We start from the raw sequence: 15174 nt of genomic DNA, 5'->3' as shown, positions 1-15174 counted from the left end.
AAATAGTAAACAAAGGTGCACAACAACTGTACGTCATAGTTCTGGCGAAAAGTCTTGCAAACGTGCTTGGGAATACCCGAGGAAATAAGAAAGCCCGATGCACTTACAGATCTGGACGAATCGTATCTGTCAACCCGGCGGTAGGTTTCCAGGAAGAGTTGGCTTCGCGCCAGTGTGTGAGAGCGACCCCTGCCCCCACTCGCTCGTCTGCCTGAGCCCCGGCGTCGTGGAGGGGCGTCGCGGCGGTATATAGGGCGTCCCGACGCCGGCTGCGGCAGTCGACGCACCACGTCATCACCAGCACCGCTCACCGCTCACCGCTCACCGCTCACCATGAAGCTCGCTCTCGCTCTCTGTGCCGCTTTCCTCCTCGTCGTACTGGTCCAGGCCGAACAGGGTGAGTCATACACTCGTCGTTTTATTTTGCTTTATACGTCGGATTCCGTAGGATCGCATTGAGGAGCAAATCTCCAAGGTCACATAACTTGTCAGTACATGAAATTACAACATAAAAGTAATAACAGACAAAATAAAATGTTTACGAACACCACAACGACAAGCTGTAAGTTTATGTAAACGTAATCAACAATATAACACAGCAACCAGCTTAGTTTTACGACGAACTCCTCGACGGAATAGAAGGAGTGACACATTAGGAAACTCTTCAATTTAGATTCGAAAGCGCATGAATTACTGCTAAGATTTTAGAATTCTTGTGGTAGCTGGTTAAAAATGGATGCAATAGTATACTGCATAAGTTTCTGCACAAGAGTCAAGGAACTGCGATCCAAATGCAGACTGGATTTCTGCCAAATATTAACTGAGTGAAAGATTCATATTCTTGGGAATAAGCTGATATTGTTAACAAGAAGCGACAGTAAGGAATATATGTATTGAGAGGCTAATGTCAGAAAACCCTACTTGTGAATAGGAGTCCACAGGAGGTTCGCGAACTTACAACAGTTATTGCTCGAACCGCCCATTTCTCAGCCAAAAATATCCCTTGAGAAGGGGAGAATTACCCCAAAATACATCTACATTTATACTCCGCAAGCCACTCAAGGGTGTGTGGCGGAGGGCACTTTACGTGCCACTATCATTACCTTCGTTTCCTATTCCAGTCGCATATGGTTCGAGGGAACAGCGACTGTCTGAAAGCCTCCGTGTGCGCTCGAATCTCTCTGATTTTACATTCGTGATCTCTTCGGGAGGTATAAGTAGGGGGAAGCAATATATTCGATACCTCATCCAGTAACGCATCGTCTCAAAACCTGGACAGCAAGCTACACCGCGATGCAGAGCGCCTCTCTTGCAGAGTCTGCCACTTGAGTTTGATAAACATCTCCGTAACGCTATAACGCTTACCAAATAATCCTGTGACGAACTGCGCCGCTCTTCTTAGGATGTTCTCTATCTCTTCTGTCAACCCCACCTGGTACGGATCCCACACTGATGAGCAATACTCAAGTATAGGTCGAACGAGTGTTTTGCAAGCCACCTCCTTTGTTGATAGACTACATTTTCTAAGGACTCTCCCAATGAATCTCAACCTGGCACCCGCCTTACCAACAATTAATTTTATGTGATCATTGCACTTCAAACCGTTCCGTACGCATATCTAATACCATGCGTCATAAGCGAATGAAAATGAGCAAAGCAGACTATTTTTCGTGTCAAACTATCACTTACCGTCAGAATAGTAAAAATTGCAGCACTAAGTCTTTGAACAAGATCCTGGAAGGGGACTTTCCACGACTGTTTACTACCTGAACACCTAGAAATTTGAACTATTCAATTTCACTAATCTTATGCCCATTCGGTTCTCACACATGGGCAGAGCCCAACACTGGTGCAAGTCAGAGGTTCTCCCTCAGGGGCGCATTCTTTAGCTTAATGTGAGGAGTGTCACCAATAGAAGCAACACTTAAACTGCACATGTTGTGGTTGCAGTTGTTGTGGTCTTCAGCCCGGAGACTGATTCGATCAGCCCTTCCCGCAACTCTGTCCTGTGAAAGTCCCTTTATTTCAGAATAACTACTCCTACCCATATCCACCTACCTATTATACTTGTACTTTGGTATTCCTATATAATTTTACCTCCCGCACTCCCCACCCTTACCAATTTAAACATTCCTTGTAGTCTTCACGAAGTGTTCTTTCAAAGTGTCCTTTCTTTTAGATGTGTCATCAATTCTTTCCTAGTAAGCAGGAGACCCGGTTTTGAATCACGGTCCAGAGCAAATTATCAAAATTCCCCATTAATTTGAATCAGTTGCTCACTCGCAGCTAATGTCTGTAGTTCCTTTCTGCCTTAATTTATTGCTTTCTTGCTATGTCCACCTAATCTTTAGCATTCTTCAGTAACACTTAATTTTAGAAGCTCCTATTCACCTCCTTCTTTGGTTCCTTTACTTGCAGTGACTGCATAATTGCTGCTATAGGCTAAAATCCTGTCTCACTTCCTATTCAGCTTCTGATTATCTTTCATATCCTTCTCATGTCACGTTCCGTTTCTGTAAACGTTGCAGATGATATATTGCTGTTTGTATTTTATTTCTGATAACTTCAGAAATCCGAAGAGTGGATTCCAATCAACACTGTCTGGAGCGATTTCTATATCTACAAATGCTATGCGATTGAGTTTGTCTTTCTTCATTCCGTTCTCTAGGTTTACGAGCAACTTTCTGGGGAGCGCAATCACAACTCAGAGACGATTAACAATAGAAAACATTCAGCACTCACCAACTACTCAAAGTATCAGAAAAGTTGTAACAAATAAAAGTTTTTTATAATGTTGAGATGTTTCCAAAAGTCACATGGCGGTATGACGGTGCTTCATTTGCAACCACCGGTTTCAAGCCAGTGTAGACGTATCTTCAGGGTTATAACGGGTATATGTTTATAATATAGATTAATACTTACGGAGTCCCACGTTAAGAGTCAAACCACATTAGTGAGCTGTCATAATAATATTGAGTATACCCAGAAAACGTTTGTCAGAAACGTACAAAGCATCATTGCTGAATGAGCCAGGCCGGGTAACAACCCGTAGGAGATATTACGGGATCCGACGGACATCACTTGCATAAAAACGATGTGACTTTTATAATTTTCATTGTTATTCTCTAAGATAAGTCGTTGCGGCGCTGTTGCCTGACGTGTTCCGACATTTCTCCGAAACTCAGATTCATCTTTCTTCAGGTCAGGCTTAAGCTATTCATACGTTAGGCCATTCACACATTAAGCAACACTTCTGGCATCTCTGGGATTATGAAACACCGATCGAATCAATTACAGCCGTTTCGTTCCTCCTACGTAAAGAGTCTTTCAGTCAAATTTAGACTGTACGATCAGGTCTCTGTTTTAGTACTCACATCTACATTCCATGAGACGGAACAAGCACCATGATTACCAACCAAATGCTGTCGACCACCTCAGCACACTCTCATCCACGGCACTCTGATGCCCCCCCCCCCACCCCCCCCACCCCCACCCCCCCACCCCCTACGCGACCTCGTACGTCAGTCATCATCTCGTAACAGCTGCAATACAGGATCAGTTCAGATACTGTTTGCAACTCCACCATGGGAGTTTCCCGATAGTTCATATATGATACATGGCCAGAGTGTATTTACGAACAAGTAATTTAGTAATCGTCGTAATGAAAGACATTGCACTACCACATCACAACAGCGAACAGCAAATTTCTTTGTGACTGCTTAAGGCGGAAGTAATTCTAATTTCATCGCTACATCCTGATTTTTTTCTTTCTAACTAAAAGTTTCATTAATCTCATTCTATAACTTTAACTGCTTCTTCCACCCCATACCTGTTTATTCTGCCGTCTCCTTGTCTAAAGCCATCGTAATATCAAGTACTAGCGTATCTCAAGGGAGGAAGACTGGGATTTTGATGTTCCGTCTATGATGACGTCATTAGCGGCGAAGCACGAGCTCCGATAGGAAAACAACAGGAAAGCTCGTGTGCTTTTTTTTAATGGAACTTCGTTACATACGGAAGGACGCCGGGAAACATATTAGAAAGACATGATAGCTGCAAACTTACCAGGCAATATAAACAGAGAAATACGTAATTGTTATCGTTTCTCAAGCTCATCTACAAACTAAGACACCCGCTTTGCACGTATCTGGAAAGAAAGACTCCATAACACTGCATTTATAAGTTAGTTTTTAGCCCCTTGACTTCAAGTGGCAATAGTGCTTTAGATTATCGCCTGACTTTTCATTCTTCCGCCCAATAGTATCACAAATACCCTGAAATGACGTCATAAACAGCTTATCAATTTATCTGGTATTATCTCTGGCGCTACTGTAAGAGTTAGTCACTACCCAGGCCGTGCCATCTTTAAACTTCTATTCTGGTGCACTTTTTGTGTGCAACACAGTATGAACTTTTCAGATTGCCTTATAGTGCGAAAGTCGAATGGTTACCAGCGTTTACCCACCGTAAATTTCAGTGTAAATTATTTGCAAAACGTCATTTGTGTTCCGTGGTGCAGTACGTGGACTGGAGATAGCTCATGCTTTGTGGTTGTCTTGAATATCAGTACGCTTTTACTATAGCGATTCTTGCTGATTACTTTCATGTCGACTTGCGTTACTGTACGTGTGCTTCAAAATGTGTTCAGCCTGTCGGGGACGAATTGTACACTACATCCAGCTCGTAATATTGTCTTTATCATTTTAAGTCACTCGACCCGTTTTCCCTGTTCAGAGACAATATAAACTAGTCACTATGTCACAAAGTTTCTTCTATGTCACAATTTTTTTTAGAATTTTGTAGATTTTTGCGTTCCCTTTCGCTATCGAAGTCTTCCTCTTTGTCCACAAGCCCACAAGCCTTGTAATTCGTAATTCTTCCTTACAACACTAAGCGTATCTGCAAATACTGCTGCCCGTACGGGCTGGTCAACAACACTGACTATCCACTCTCATAGTTTCATGGTCGCGCCCGCTTCCTGGTGAGAATTTTGGAAATTTGCGGTAACTTCTGTGGAAACAAACTGCTGAGGTCATTGGTCCCTAGGCTTACACACTACGTAATCTAACAAACTGCACGTAGCTATAGTCTCTAATCATCACAACGCTAAGATTTTCTTTAATCTACCGCTCTCTGGACCATACGGACAGTTCGTTAAGCTTTTGAAAGTCAGCCTCAGTCTCGCGAAAGCACACATCAAACACTACTGTTAATCAGACACAAGTCGCCCCTTTCAGCACCGAGCTGACAGGGGCGGCAGGAACATCCTAGTGCAAGATTTATATGCAGTACTTATCACAATTAGTAGCTAAAGCTGAAAACTAACACGGGTTAAGGTGTACGAGGAAGAAATAAGGGAGGGGGTGGGGGTGTCAAAGAGTAAGTCACGTGTGTGTAAAAATATTCCCGAACTGAGCCTGCTGTTAATTGTTGCTGTCAGTTTCCTTTCCTTATCGACTGGTAAAGAATCATGCCACATACGCTCCATTACCGCAAGTAAAGAGAATACACCTAGTAAAGGGTTATTTAAAACCATACTTACTGCTACTAACTGCTTTTTGAAAGATATTTTTGTGAACCAGCGTTTGCAGGAACACCGAGGTACTTGCAGCCCAATAATAATGTCAGAGGCAGCATCCAGTGTTGTCTGAAGCCTGCCTGTCTAATACATTTGAATTATACCAATCATGCTGTCAGAGAACGCTAACAATGTTGTCTGAAGCCTTACTGTTTCCGGGAGACACACACTAACGATATTTCGTTGTTGGACTGGAGATCTGTGTAGTGTACACTTAAAAAATTAAGGGCACGCGCTTCTGGTCATACCTGTCAAGCGCTGTGTGTGTCTCTGACAGTCATATTTGCAGAGAAAATTACTGCCAGCAACAGCAACCACACAACAACGTCCGTGATAACCCGGCTGAACTTCAGAGATAAAATATATAGCCGCGAGATGTAGCTAATGAAAGAGATAACAGTGGCCAGTCAAGTTATGTAAACGTCTGAGCGTAGGTAAAGAAACAAATAGTAGAAAGGAAAGTTCTGAGATAAGCGAGAGGGAGGAAGGAACTAAAGTATGGACACTTGAAAATAAGAAAGAATTATAAATAGCCGGCAGATACATAAAGTTTAAAATTTTCTCCAAACTAATCTCTTGAACAACATCAGTTTATACATTATTTTACCCCATCTTTCGTATATTTTCATATTACTCTCGTTGATATTAACATCTAGTTGTTTCTGAGGTCGCTGTATGTAAAATATCGTTACCTACATACTGTAACAAGAGCGTAATATTTGTAGGGAAGGATACAATTGGTCTATAAAAAATGAGTGCTGGATACAGTGCCTGAATCTCATAACGTTGTTCTGGTCACGTTATAGCAATTATTCGACAATTTTCCATTAAGGGTGCAAAACTTATACATGACGAGTAATGGAGAGAATCATGGAGTGACGGGATGTTCACACCATTTGCGAATGGCTCCCATTTCTTTCTTTCCTTTAATTGAATCAAAATACGTATAGATCAATCCGACAACTCAGGAACACAAGGAAAACTGCTTTATACTCGTACAAGACGCTACATTACGTAGTTCATGAACTTCCTTTCGTCCTCCATTAATTCAGCATGTGGTTCCTTTCAGGGCACCCGCATCAACTATTTTAAGAAGGCTTATCGCATCTCAGTCCGGTGGTTGCGTCGCTAAAGACCACCTTTTATGTTGCAAGATAAAGTTTCGGATTTTCGTTGGGAAAAGAAGATTTCTATTTTTAATTGAATTTCCAGAGTTTCGCTTTTAGATTTGCTCTTCCTGTCCCCGTTTCCATCTCCTCTTTTCCCTAATCACTGTTCATCATCTCCATCCCCTGCGTTTTCCCATCTCCTACAACAACACTTTCTGTCGATCTCTTCCTCCTCTTTCTTCCTGTCCTTTCCCTCCTGCCAATTATACAACACACTCGAAACGATGTCGAAATTAAGAAATTGTGAGGTTATGTCCATTTGACGGGGGCACGCAAATATGAGGTCTTCACTGGACCGCTGTTCAGGGTGACAAGAGAGGAGATACGACATGTTTCACGGCGTTCACTAAAGACCGTAGTCGTACATGTTTTGTTGCCTCTCACAACATCCATTCGTGTTTTGGTCAGTGAGCATCATGTGCTTCAAATGCCTGGGTACCTTTAAGGACGGTGGTAATCCATTATGAGACTGTAGGTCTGCAGGTAATGGTTACACAAGCACGTAAATGAGAGAGTTTGCCTTATGGGCTCGCAAACCATGTTGGAGCTGTTGAGAGCCGGTAGGTACAGCTACAGTCCGTGAATAACTGCCTTCAGCTGGCGGAATGTTTTTCGTGAGGTAGTAGCCCCATCCACTGAAGTGACTTTCGCGTCCATCGGACTTGTAATTTCAACAAGTTTCTTATATTTTGTAGACTTTTCATTTCAATGCCGCTTTATTCTCTTAAAGTTAGTTGTGCTTTTTGGAAATTGATACATGTAAAAATATAAAGGCTCCTACAAAAATATTTTCTTTGGAAGGAGGGAGGAGGGGCACCCGCACCTAATGTGAGACGGAGGACAGGTGTTTAATTACAGAATAATTGTCATATGGAATGGAAAGTCCAGCTGAGAGTTACAACCTAAAAATAATCATGTTTTGATATTTTCCAGAATGTACACCTGGCCAGACGAAGAAACAAGACTGCAACACATGCAATTGTACCCCTACTGGAGTTTGGGCCTGTACTCGCAAGGGCTGCCCGCCCCATAAGAGAGGTCAGTTTGTGTTCTTTTCCTGTTTGAAATGTCACATTGCAATGCGTTTAGTACTATGACATTTCGTGTCTTTATATGGTATACACGTGTTTCTGAAGAGCTTCAGCCGCCAAATAGGAAGCTGAACACCGAGTGTTAATTGTACTGCGCTCTTGTTCCTCGTCTTTATATCTTATCTATTATGTATTGTATTGTTTACAATTCGATCAGAGTAGAATTTTAGACTCATAAGTGTCTCCGAGTGTTCAAGCCGCTGCAAAAGTATTTTTGCTACTTTAAGAGTCCCGAGACTGTTGTGAATGTATGTTGCTGTCGTGGTCTTCAGTCCTGAGACTGGTTTGATGCAGCTCTCCATGCTACTCTATCCTGTGCAAGATTCTTCATCTCCCAGGACCTACTGCAACCTACATACTTCTGAATCTCCTTAATGGACTCATCTCTTGGTCACCCTCTACGGTTTTTTACCCTCCACGCTGCCCTCCAGTACTAAATTGGTGATCCCTTGATGCCTCAGAACATGTCCCTTCTTCCAGTCACGTTGTACCACTAAATACTCTTCTCCCCAATTCTATTCAATACCTCCTCATTAGTTATGTGATTTACCCATCTAATCTTCATTATTCTTCTGTAGCACGACATTTCGAAAGCTTCTATTCTCTTCCTGTCCAAACTATTTATCGTCCATGTTTCACTTCCATACGTGGCTACATACAAATACTTTCAAAAACGACTTCCTGACACTTAAATCTATACTCGATATTAACAAATTCCTCTTCTGCAGAAACGCTTTCCTTGCCATTGCCAGTCTACATTTTATACCCTCTCTACTTCGACCATCATCAGTTATTTTGCTCCCCAAATAGCAAAACTCCTTTACTACTTTAAGTGTCTCATTTCCTAATCTTATTCCCTCAGCTTCACCCGACTTAATTCGACTACATTCCATTATCATTGTTTCGCTTTTGTTGATATTCATCTTATATCCTCCTTTCAAGACACTGTCCATTCCGTTCAACTGCTCTTCCAAGTCCTTTGCTGTCCCTGACAGAATTACAGTGTCATCGGCGAACCTCTAAGTTTTTTTTCTTCTCCATGGATTTTAATACCTACTCCGAATTTTTCTTTTGTTTCCTTTACTGCTTGCTCAATATACAGATTGAACAACATCGGGGAGAGGCTACAACCCTGTCTCACTCCCTTCCCAACCACTGCTTCCCTTTCATTCCCCTCGACTCTTATAACTGCCATCTGGTTTCTGCACAAATTGTAAATAGCCTTTCGCTCTCTGTAGTTTGCCCCTGCCACCTTTAGAATTTGACAGAGAGTATTCCAGTCAATATTGTCAAAAGCTTTCTCTAAGTCTACAAATGCTAGAAACGTAGGTTTACCTTTCCTTAATGTTTCTTCTAAGACAAGTCATAGGGTCAGTATTGCCTCACGTGTTCCAATATTTCTACGGAATCCAAGCTGATCTTCCCCGAGGTCGGCTTCTACCAGTTTTTCCATTCGTCTGTAAAGATTTCGTGTTAGCATTTTGCAGCTCTGACTATCAGTTTAATATGTCACAGCTGTGAAGGAACAAAATTTCACATGGGAATGTGTTTTGATGTCAGTATCACACTGTTGCAGAGGTCACCTGCGAGCCGGGCACAACGTTCAAGGACAAATGCAACACGTGTCGCTGTGGAAGTGACGGAAAATCGGCAGCGTGCACCCTCAAGGCCTGCCCCCAGAAATGAATAGAGAAAAAGGTAAATGCGCACGAGCTGTTAGCAATCTTTAACTCAGTTAGCATTCTACTTCAAACGTCAGCTACTGTAATAGATTTACATGGAACCACCACAACACTTTATCGTTTATTCTATCATTTACGAAACACCCCGTGGAATATTTATTTTGATGAACTTTGACAAAACAATTGTCTAGCAGTCGATACTCCAAGGCGTCAGTGTGTCAGACGGCGCAACTCAACTTTGTTAATGCTGGTCACAGGAAATACAGAAAACAGATTTAGCGTATTTGTCCTGAGTCGATTACAGATCCATGAACACAACATAAATAATGCTCTCTGAACTAAAGACGGAAGAAAACTGATCTTCTGCCTTGACGTACTATTCGAAGAATAGTTCGAAATTAACACTACTCAGTAAATCTCTAGACAGGCATTCCCTGTTCTGTTTCTACCGGAGACTAACCACAGTCTATCTATCGGCCACTGTTTCTATCTGACTCAAAAACTAACGCTCGGCAGGAACTCCCTAGCAAGACTCAGGCTGACTTACACCTTCCAACACAACGTCTGCCCTTGCACCGTTACTTATGAGCGAGACTCACTTCCTGTTCGCCCTGCCGCTGCAGGTGGTGTGGTTCTCGCCGACAGCGTGACTGGTTTGCGCACAGTGATGTTCCTGCTGCAGTTTGAGATAATAGGTACAACTCTTCTTGTGTGGTATCTCAGTATACCACAGTTACCAAAACGTTTAACTGGGCTGGCAACAGAGACTCTAATAGGCCCCAAAGAATGATATCGCAAAGTTTCGTCGGGTAATCATAAAGATCACAAAACTTGCCATCCAATATCGTGTTTGCCATTCAGTGATTGATAACACCACTCTGTAACTATGCCTCTAAGGACATGCGCCATTTTTGTAGTCAAATAACTGTCTTTGGACTAAACAACGGTACATAATTTAAGAAGATCGAAGAAAGTAATTTATTTGTTTCGTTCTTCATTGAAGTGGAAGAGCTCAGCTCGTTACTTACTGTCGGAAAGCTGATGACTTCGATTCATTTTGCCTTCATTTTTTTCTGGGGCTTATGGTGTGCCAATGGGGTTCACTAAGCCTCATGAGGTCAAATGAGAAACTACTTGATTAGGAGCGATACTAACACACAAGCATTCGAAATGGGGTCGAAAATAAAGTCCATCACATGCTGAGAGCAGCAGGACAACTGTTTATTTATTTTTCCAGTGCACTGAAGGATATTCGCCGGGATGAGTGTGTGTAGCAAGTTAATATTTCCAGTCGATCAGGTGGACGCAGTTATTCTTCTCACATTGACTATTACTGTCAACGAAACTCAAGAATCTTAGGTTCGGCTATCCCATCCTTGGTTGGAATGAGCGAGACCCTTTCTTCCAGGAGCGCTAGACCTGTGAGGTACTCAGGGGAGCTTCCGAGTTTGCAGCACCTGACACTGTTGCAAACGGGCCTCATGGTGGGTCTCGATTTGGAGATTTGCTCTTAGCCTGCCTACTCCTTCTTCAGTACTATTTGGACCAAATATTTCCCTTTTACTTTTAGATCACTCTTTTGAGTTTCTTTAGTGTTTATGTTTCCTATTAAAATTAGTGTTATAAACCCATAAAGAGTTCTGGTTTCATGGCTATTTTGTACTGTGACATTTTTGTGTATTTTGAGCAGTATTTTTACTGTAAAGATATTTTGTAAGCTTGTAAACTATTTTGTGACAATGATTTTTATTAACCGGTCTGTTTCACGCAAGCTTGGCCTAAATATTTGAACTGAGAGACTCTCTCGATTTTCTCGTACTCATTTTTTTAGAATTTTCGGTACCACGTTGTTGCTAGAACTGCAGTTCGTCTCCCTCTTTTTATCGTAATTGGAGTCTCACTCTTTCTCTTGTTTCTTTAACAATTTCTATTTGTTTTTGTATTGTTTGAATGATCTGATGCAGAATCGCTATTTATATTCTCTGAGACGTAGAAAACGACGCATCACAAAGGAATCATCCGAATGGGACGGGAATCGGTACACGTGATGTAATTTACAAACAAATGACTAGAATTTCAGAAAAACTGGATGATTTATTCAAGAGAAAGAACTTCACAGACTTAGAAAGTCAGTAACACGTTGGTCCACTTTTGGCCCTTATGCAAGCATTTATCTGGCTAGGTACTGATTGACAGAGTTGTTGAATGTCCTCCTGACAATATCGTACCGAATTCTGTCCAATTGCCGCGTCAGATCGTAAAAATCCCGAGATAATTGCAAGACCCTCCCATAAGTTTGCAAACTTTCTCCTGAGGGAGTGACCTGCCGACATTGCCGACATTGCCGGCCAAAGAAGCAGTTGAATCTCTCGTAGTGTTTGGGCGGCCATTATCGTGCTGAAATGTAAGCCCAGGATGGCTTTCCATGAAGGGCAACATATCGGCGCGTCAAATGTCGTTGATGCAACGCTGTGCTTTAAGGGTCGTACTGATGACTACCAAGGGGGTCTTGCCCTTAAATAAAATGGGACCTCAGATCAGCACTTCTGGATGTCGAACCATACGGAGGGTTAGTATCACACCACTGTCCTGGACGTCTCCAGACACATCTTCGCTGACAATCGGAGCTTATTCCGAAGCAGGACGCATCGCTGAAGACAATTCTACCACAGTCAACGAGATTGCTGGCCGAAGACGTGTCTCGACACGCCCTGGACATTGATCGAATACAGTCCAGAGTGTCGCTCGCCATATGACCCGACAACCAGAAACCATGATCAGGGGTGCTATTTCGTCTAATAACAGGCCTCGTGTGGTTTGCTATCCGTTGGGATTTTACAGCATAGCTGTTCGTCGGCGATATTCTACCCCCCGTTTTGTGCCGTTCGTGAAATGCCATTCTGGGCATACATTCCACCAAGGTAATGCCCTCCCGTGCAAGGAGAGGGTATGCTGCCTGTGTCCGTGCCTACCAAACCATACTTTGGTTAGCAAGTTCTCCACAGCGGAGTACGTTTGGAGCATTATGGTCAGTGCCCTCCAAACAGCTGTGGATTTTGAGGATCTAACTCGCCAACTGGGCAGAATTCGGTGTCATATTCGCCAGAAGGACATCACGTCAATCAGTGCCGAGTTGGATACCTAACACTTCACCGGCGTCCTCGGTCTAAGACTATCAGAACTTTCCGTTTATGGTGCTGGATGGAATTTGGACTTCTACAGGCACAAGCTTCAATTTAACATCTTTATACTTCAAGGGATTTCTGTTGATGAACGTTAAATTTTTGATAAAATAGAGAGTATGAATATTACTTTAAAAATGAACAGGGCTTAAAAGAAAAAAACCTTTTCCGAATTTTTCCTTGGAAGGAAATAAAGGGGTTAAAGTTTGAAATTCAGTCCACAGTCAGATCAAGGATATAGTTTTTGATGATGATGTTTTGGATAGTAAATTTTAAACACCCAAAGATAAACAGTCTCGCTCCGTTGAAGGAAGAATGAAAATTTTGGAAATTTGTGGTACTGACTATGGGACCAAACTACTGAGGTCATCGATCCCTACGTTTACACACTACTTACTCAAACTCAACCTAACTTACGCTAAGGACAACACACACACCCATGCCCGAGGGAGGACTCGAACCTCCAACGGGGGGAGCCAAGCGAACCGTGAAAAGACGCCTTGACCGCGCGGCTATCCCTCATGGCAGGAAGGAAGACTCAGCTTTCAATGGAAGAGGTCTTTCAGTTAATTCTAATTACCTTTTTTCAGTAAATTATATGGATTAATAGTCACAAGCTTTAAATCACGTATGAAGATACGTCGTTTGAAATTGTTTCTATAGGAAAGGGAGCAGATGCTGGAGAAAGCAGTCCTGGAGAGGGATGTATAGGCATGAAGGGAAGAGCAAAGGCCCAAAGAGAACAAGAAATTCCACGGAAGACGACGTTCCGGGTTAATGTTCTTGTCAGCACACAGTTTTAATGTCTCAGAAAGAGTTCTGAAAGATTTCTCGGAAAAAAATGTGCACTGTAATCAATAATACTTTCTAGTCAATACAGAACACAGAGTCCACATAAATCATACCTCCGTGCTAGACATTCGGCTGGAATTAATGTAACCGAAATACCTATTGAGTGTTCACGTAGAAGGATTTGTCTTTACAACGTTGCAAGGAATGAGAATCAGTTGACTAAGCAAGTGAACTACCTGTGTCGCCAACAGGCGTTGGAAAATTTTCCTCCAGAAACGCCATCCATTCAGATAGTTTACGATGACAAACTGCGATATAATTGTCAAAACATTCTTAGTTATGTGACCAGAAGAATACAACAGCTTGATTCTGTTCAGTAAAAGCGTCCGAGTACGCTCCCCCCCCCCTCTCAATCTCCCTCTCTTTCTCTCTCTCTCTCTCCCTCTCTCTCTTACTCTCTCCCTCTCTCTCTCTCTCTCTCTCTCTCTCCCTCTCTCTCTCTCTCTCTCACACACACACACACACACACACACTCACTTTACATGTCACATACGCACGGGTTGTGTACTATGGATAGGGAGCTAACAAATTGTTTCTAGGCCTCCCTCAATCCACAGAGACAGCCACACGGTCATTAAACCAGCTTTCGGGTTTACTGTTTCGATATAGGTCGTGTAGGTACCTACCCAATAACCCGTGCAACACACTTGAATTTACAGTTGCAGCACTGGAGCAGTTCTTGAACATGGCTCCTGCAACGCAGTACCGCCTGAAAATATTGAAGCGTTTGATAGCATTCCCCTAAGCTTGACACGCCAAGAGGATGTAACATAGGAGAGAAATATCCCACAGTATGAGGTTAGGCTGAATTAAAAGAAATAATTTGATCTATGAAGCTTGGCTAATGGCATTTTTCTTCCTCGCAGGGGTTCCTTCCGAGTCTAGACTAATGCTGAAGAATGTCAGCTGTTAACAACACCTGTACTGGCTGCATCGACGTACGCCTTCCACTTCTCGAGGCCAATTCAGGCTGTCCTGCATCTTCCGTGCAGTCCTTCTGCACCAAAAACATTTTTTAGATTTGAAATTTTTCTGCATTTTTTGTACATAATAAAAAAACTCAAAAATCTACTGTGTTATCTTGTAGTTTCTGAACAACATATACCCTCTTCTCAAAACCTATGATTCATTTGTTTGGAATATTAGAGAGGTGTAAAATAGGAGATTTGAGGAAACGAGAAACACATGTCAACGAGCTACAATTGGGACCGGTCAGCGCATGCAAGTAACAGGATGTGAGAACCTGTAGGGATACGAAATGGAATGATCTCATAGGTTTAGTCGTAGATAAATCAGATGTCAGGTTACGGTTAGTCAGTAGAACAACGGGAAAAGGAGCTGATGTTTCAGTTATTTTTGCGAAAGGAGAATAGCTAGTTTTCTGAATATCAGTGCAGTCGACCGGGATTTGAAATTAGCAAGGAACCCTGATTTGGATTACGCTCAACGGAAACGCTCCCTTTGATGGAACCTAACTACATATGGAGTAGTTTAGATTGTATGAACGTAGCAACATCTTACAACTGTATTATTGACTTTCACAACCTTTTCCATTACTCTTTTCCATGAGGAGCTGCTGATCGAAGGAGGAGGGGAAGTGACTTGAGGCAGGACTAATCT

The 15174-nt window shown here is 42.4% G+C and overlaps 1 protein-coding gene across 1 annotated transcript; it reads left to right on the top strand.

Annotated features, from left to right (window-relative positions):
* The first annotated feature begins 265 nt into the window (after nt 1–265).
* LOC126284306 (serine protease inhibitor I/II) lies at nt 266–14625 on the top strand. The gene is made up of 4 exons (XM_049983137.1): nt 266–397; nt 7681–7785; nt 9415–9536; nt 14421–14625. The coding sequence occupies exons 1-3, from the start codon at nt 334–336 to the stop codon at nt 9522–9524; spliced, it is 279 nt and encodes a 92-aa protein (XP_049839094.1). The 5' UTR covers nt 266–333; the 3' UTR covers nt 9525–9536; nt 14421–14625.
* Nucleotides 14626–15174: the final 549 nt, after the last annotated feature.

The sequence above is a fragment of the Schistocerca gregaria genome, chromosome 8 (assembly GCF_023897955.1).
Source record: "Schistocerca gregaria isolate iqSchGreg1 chromosome 8, iqSchGreg1.2, whole genome shotgun sequence".
Classification (NCBI taxonomy): domain Eukaryota; kingdom Metazoa; phylum Arthropoda; class Insecta; order Orthoptera; family Acrididae; genus Schistocerca; species Schistocerca gregaria.
The sequence above is the reverse complement of the archived record's forward strand: the minus strand, read 5'-3'. Positions and strand labels throughout refer to the sequence as shown.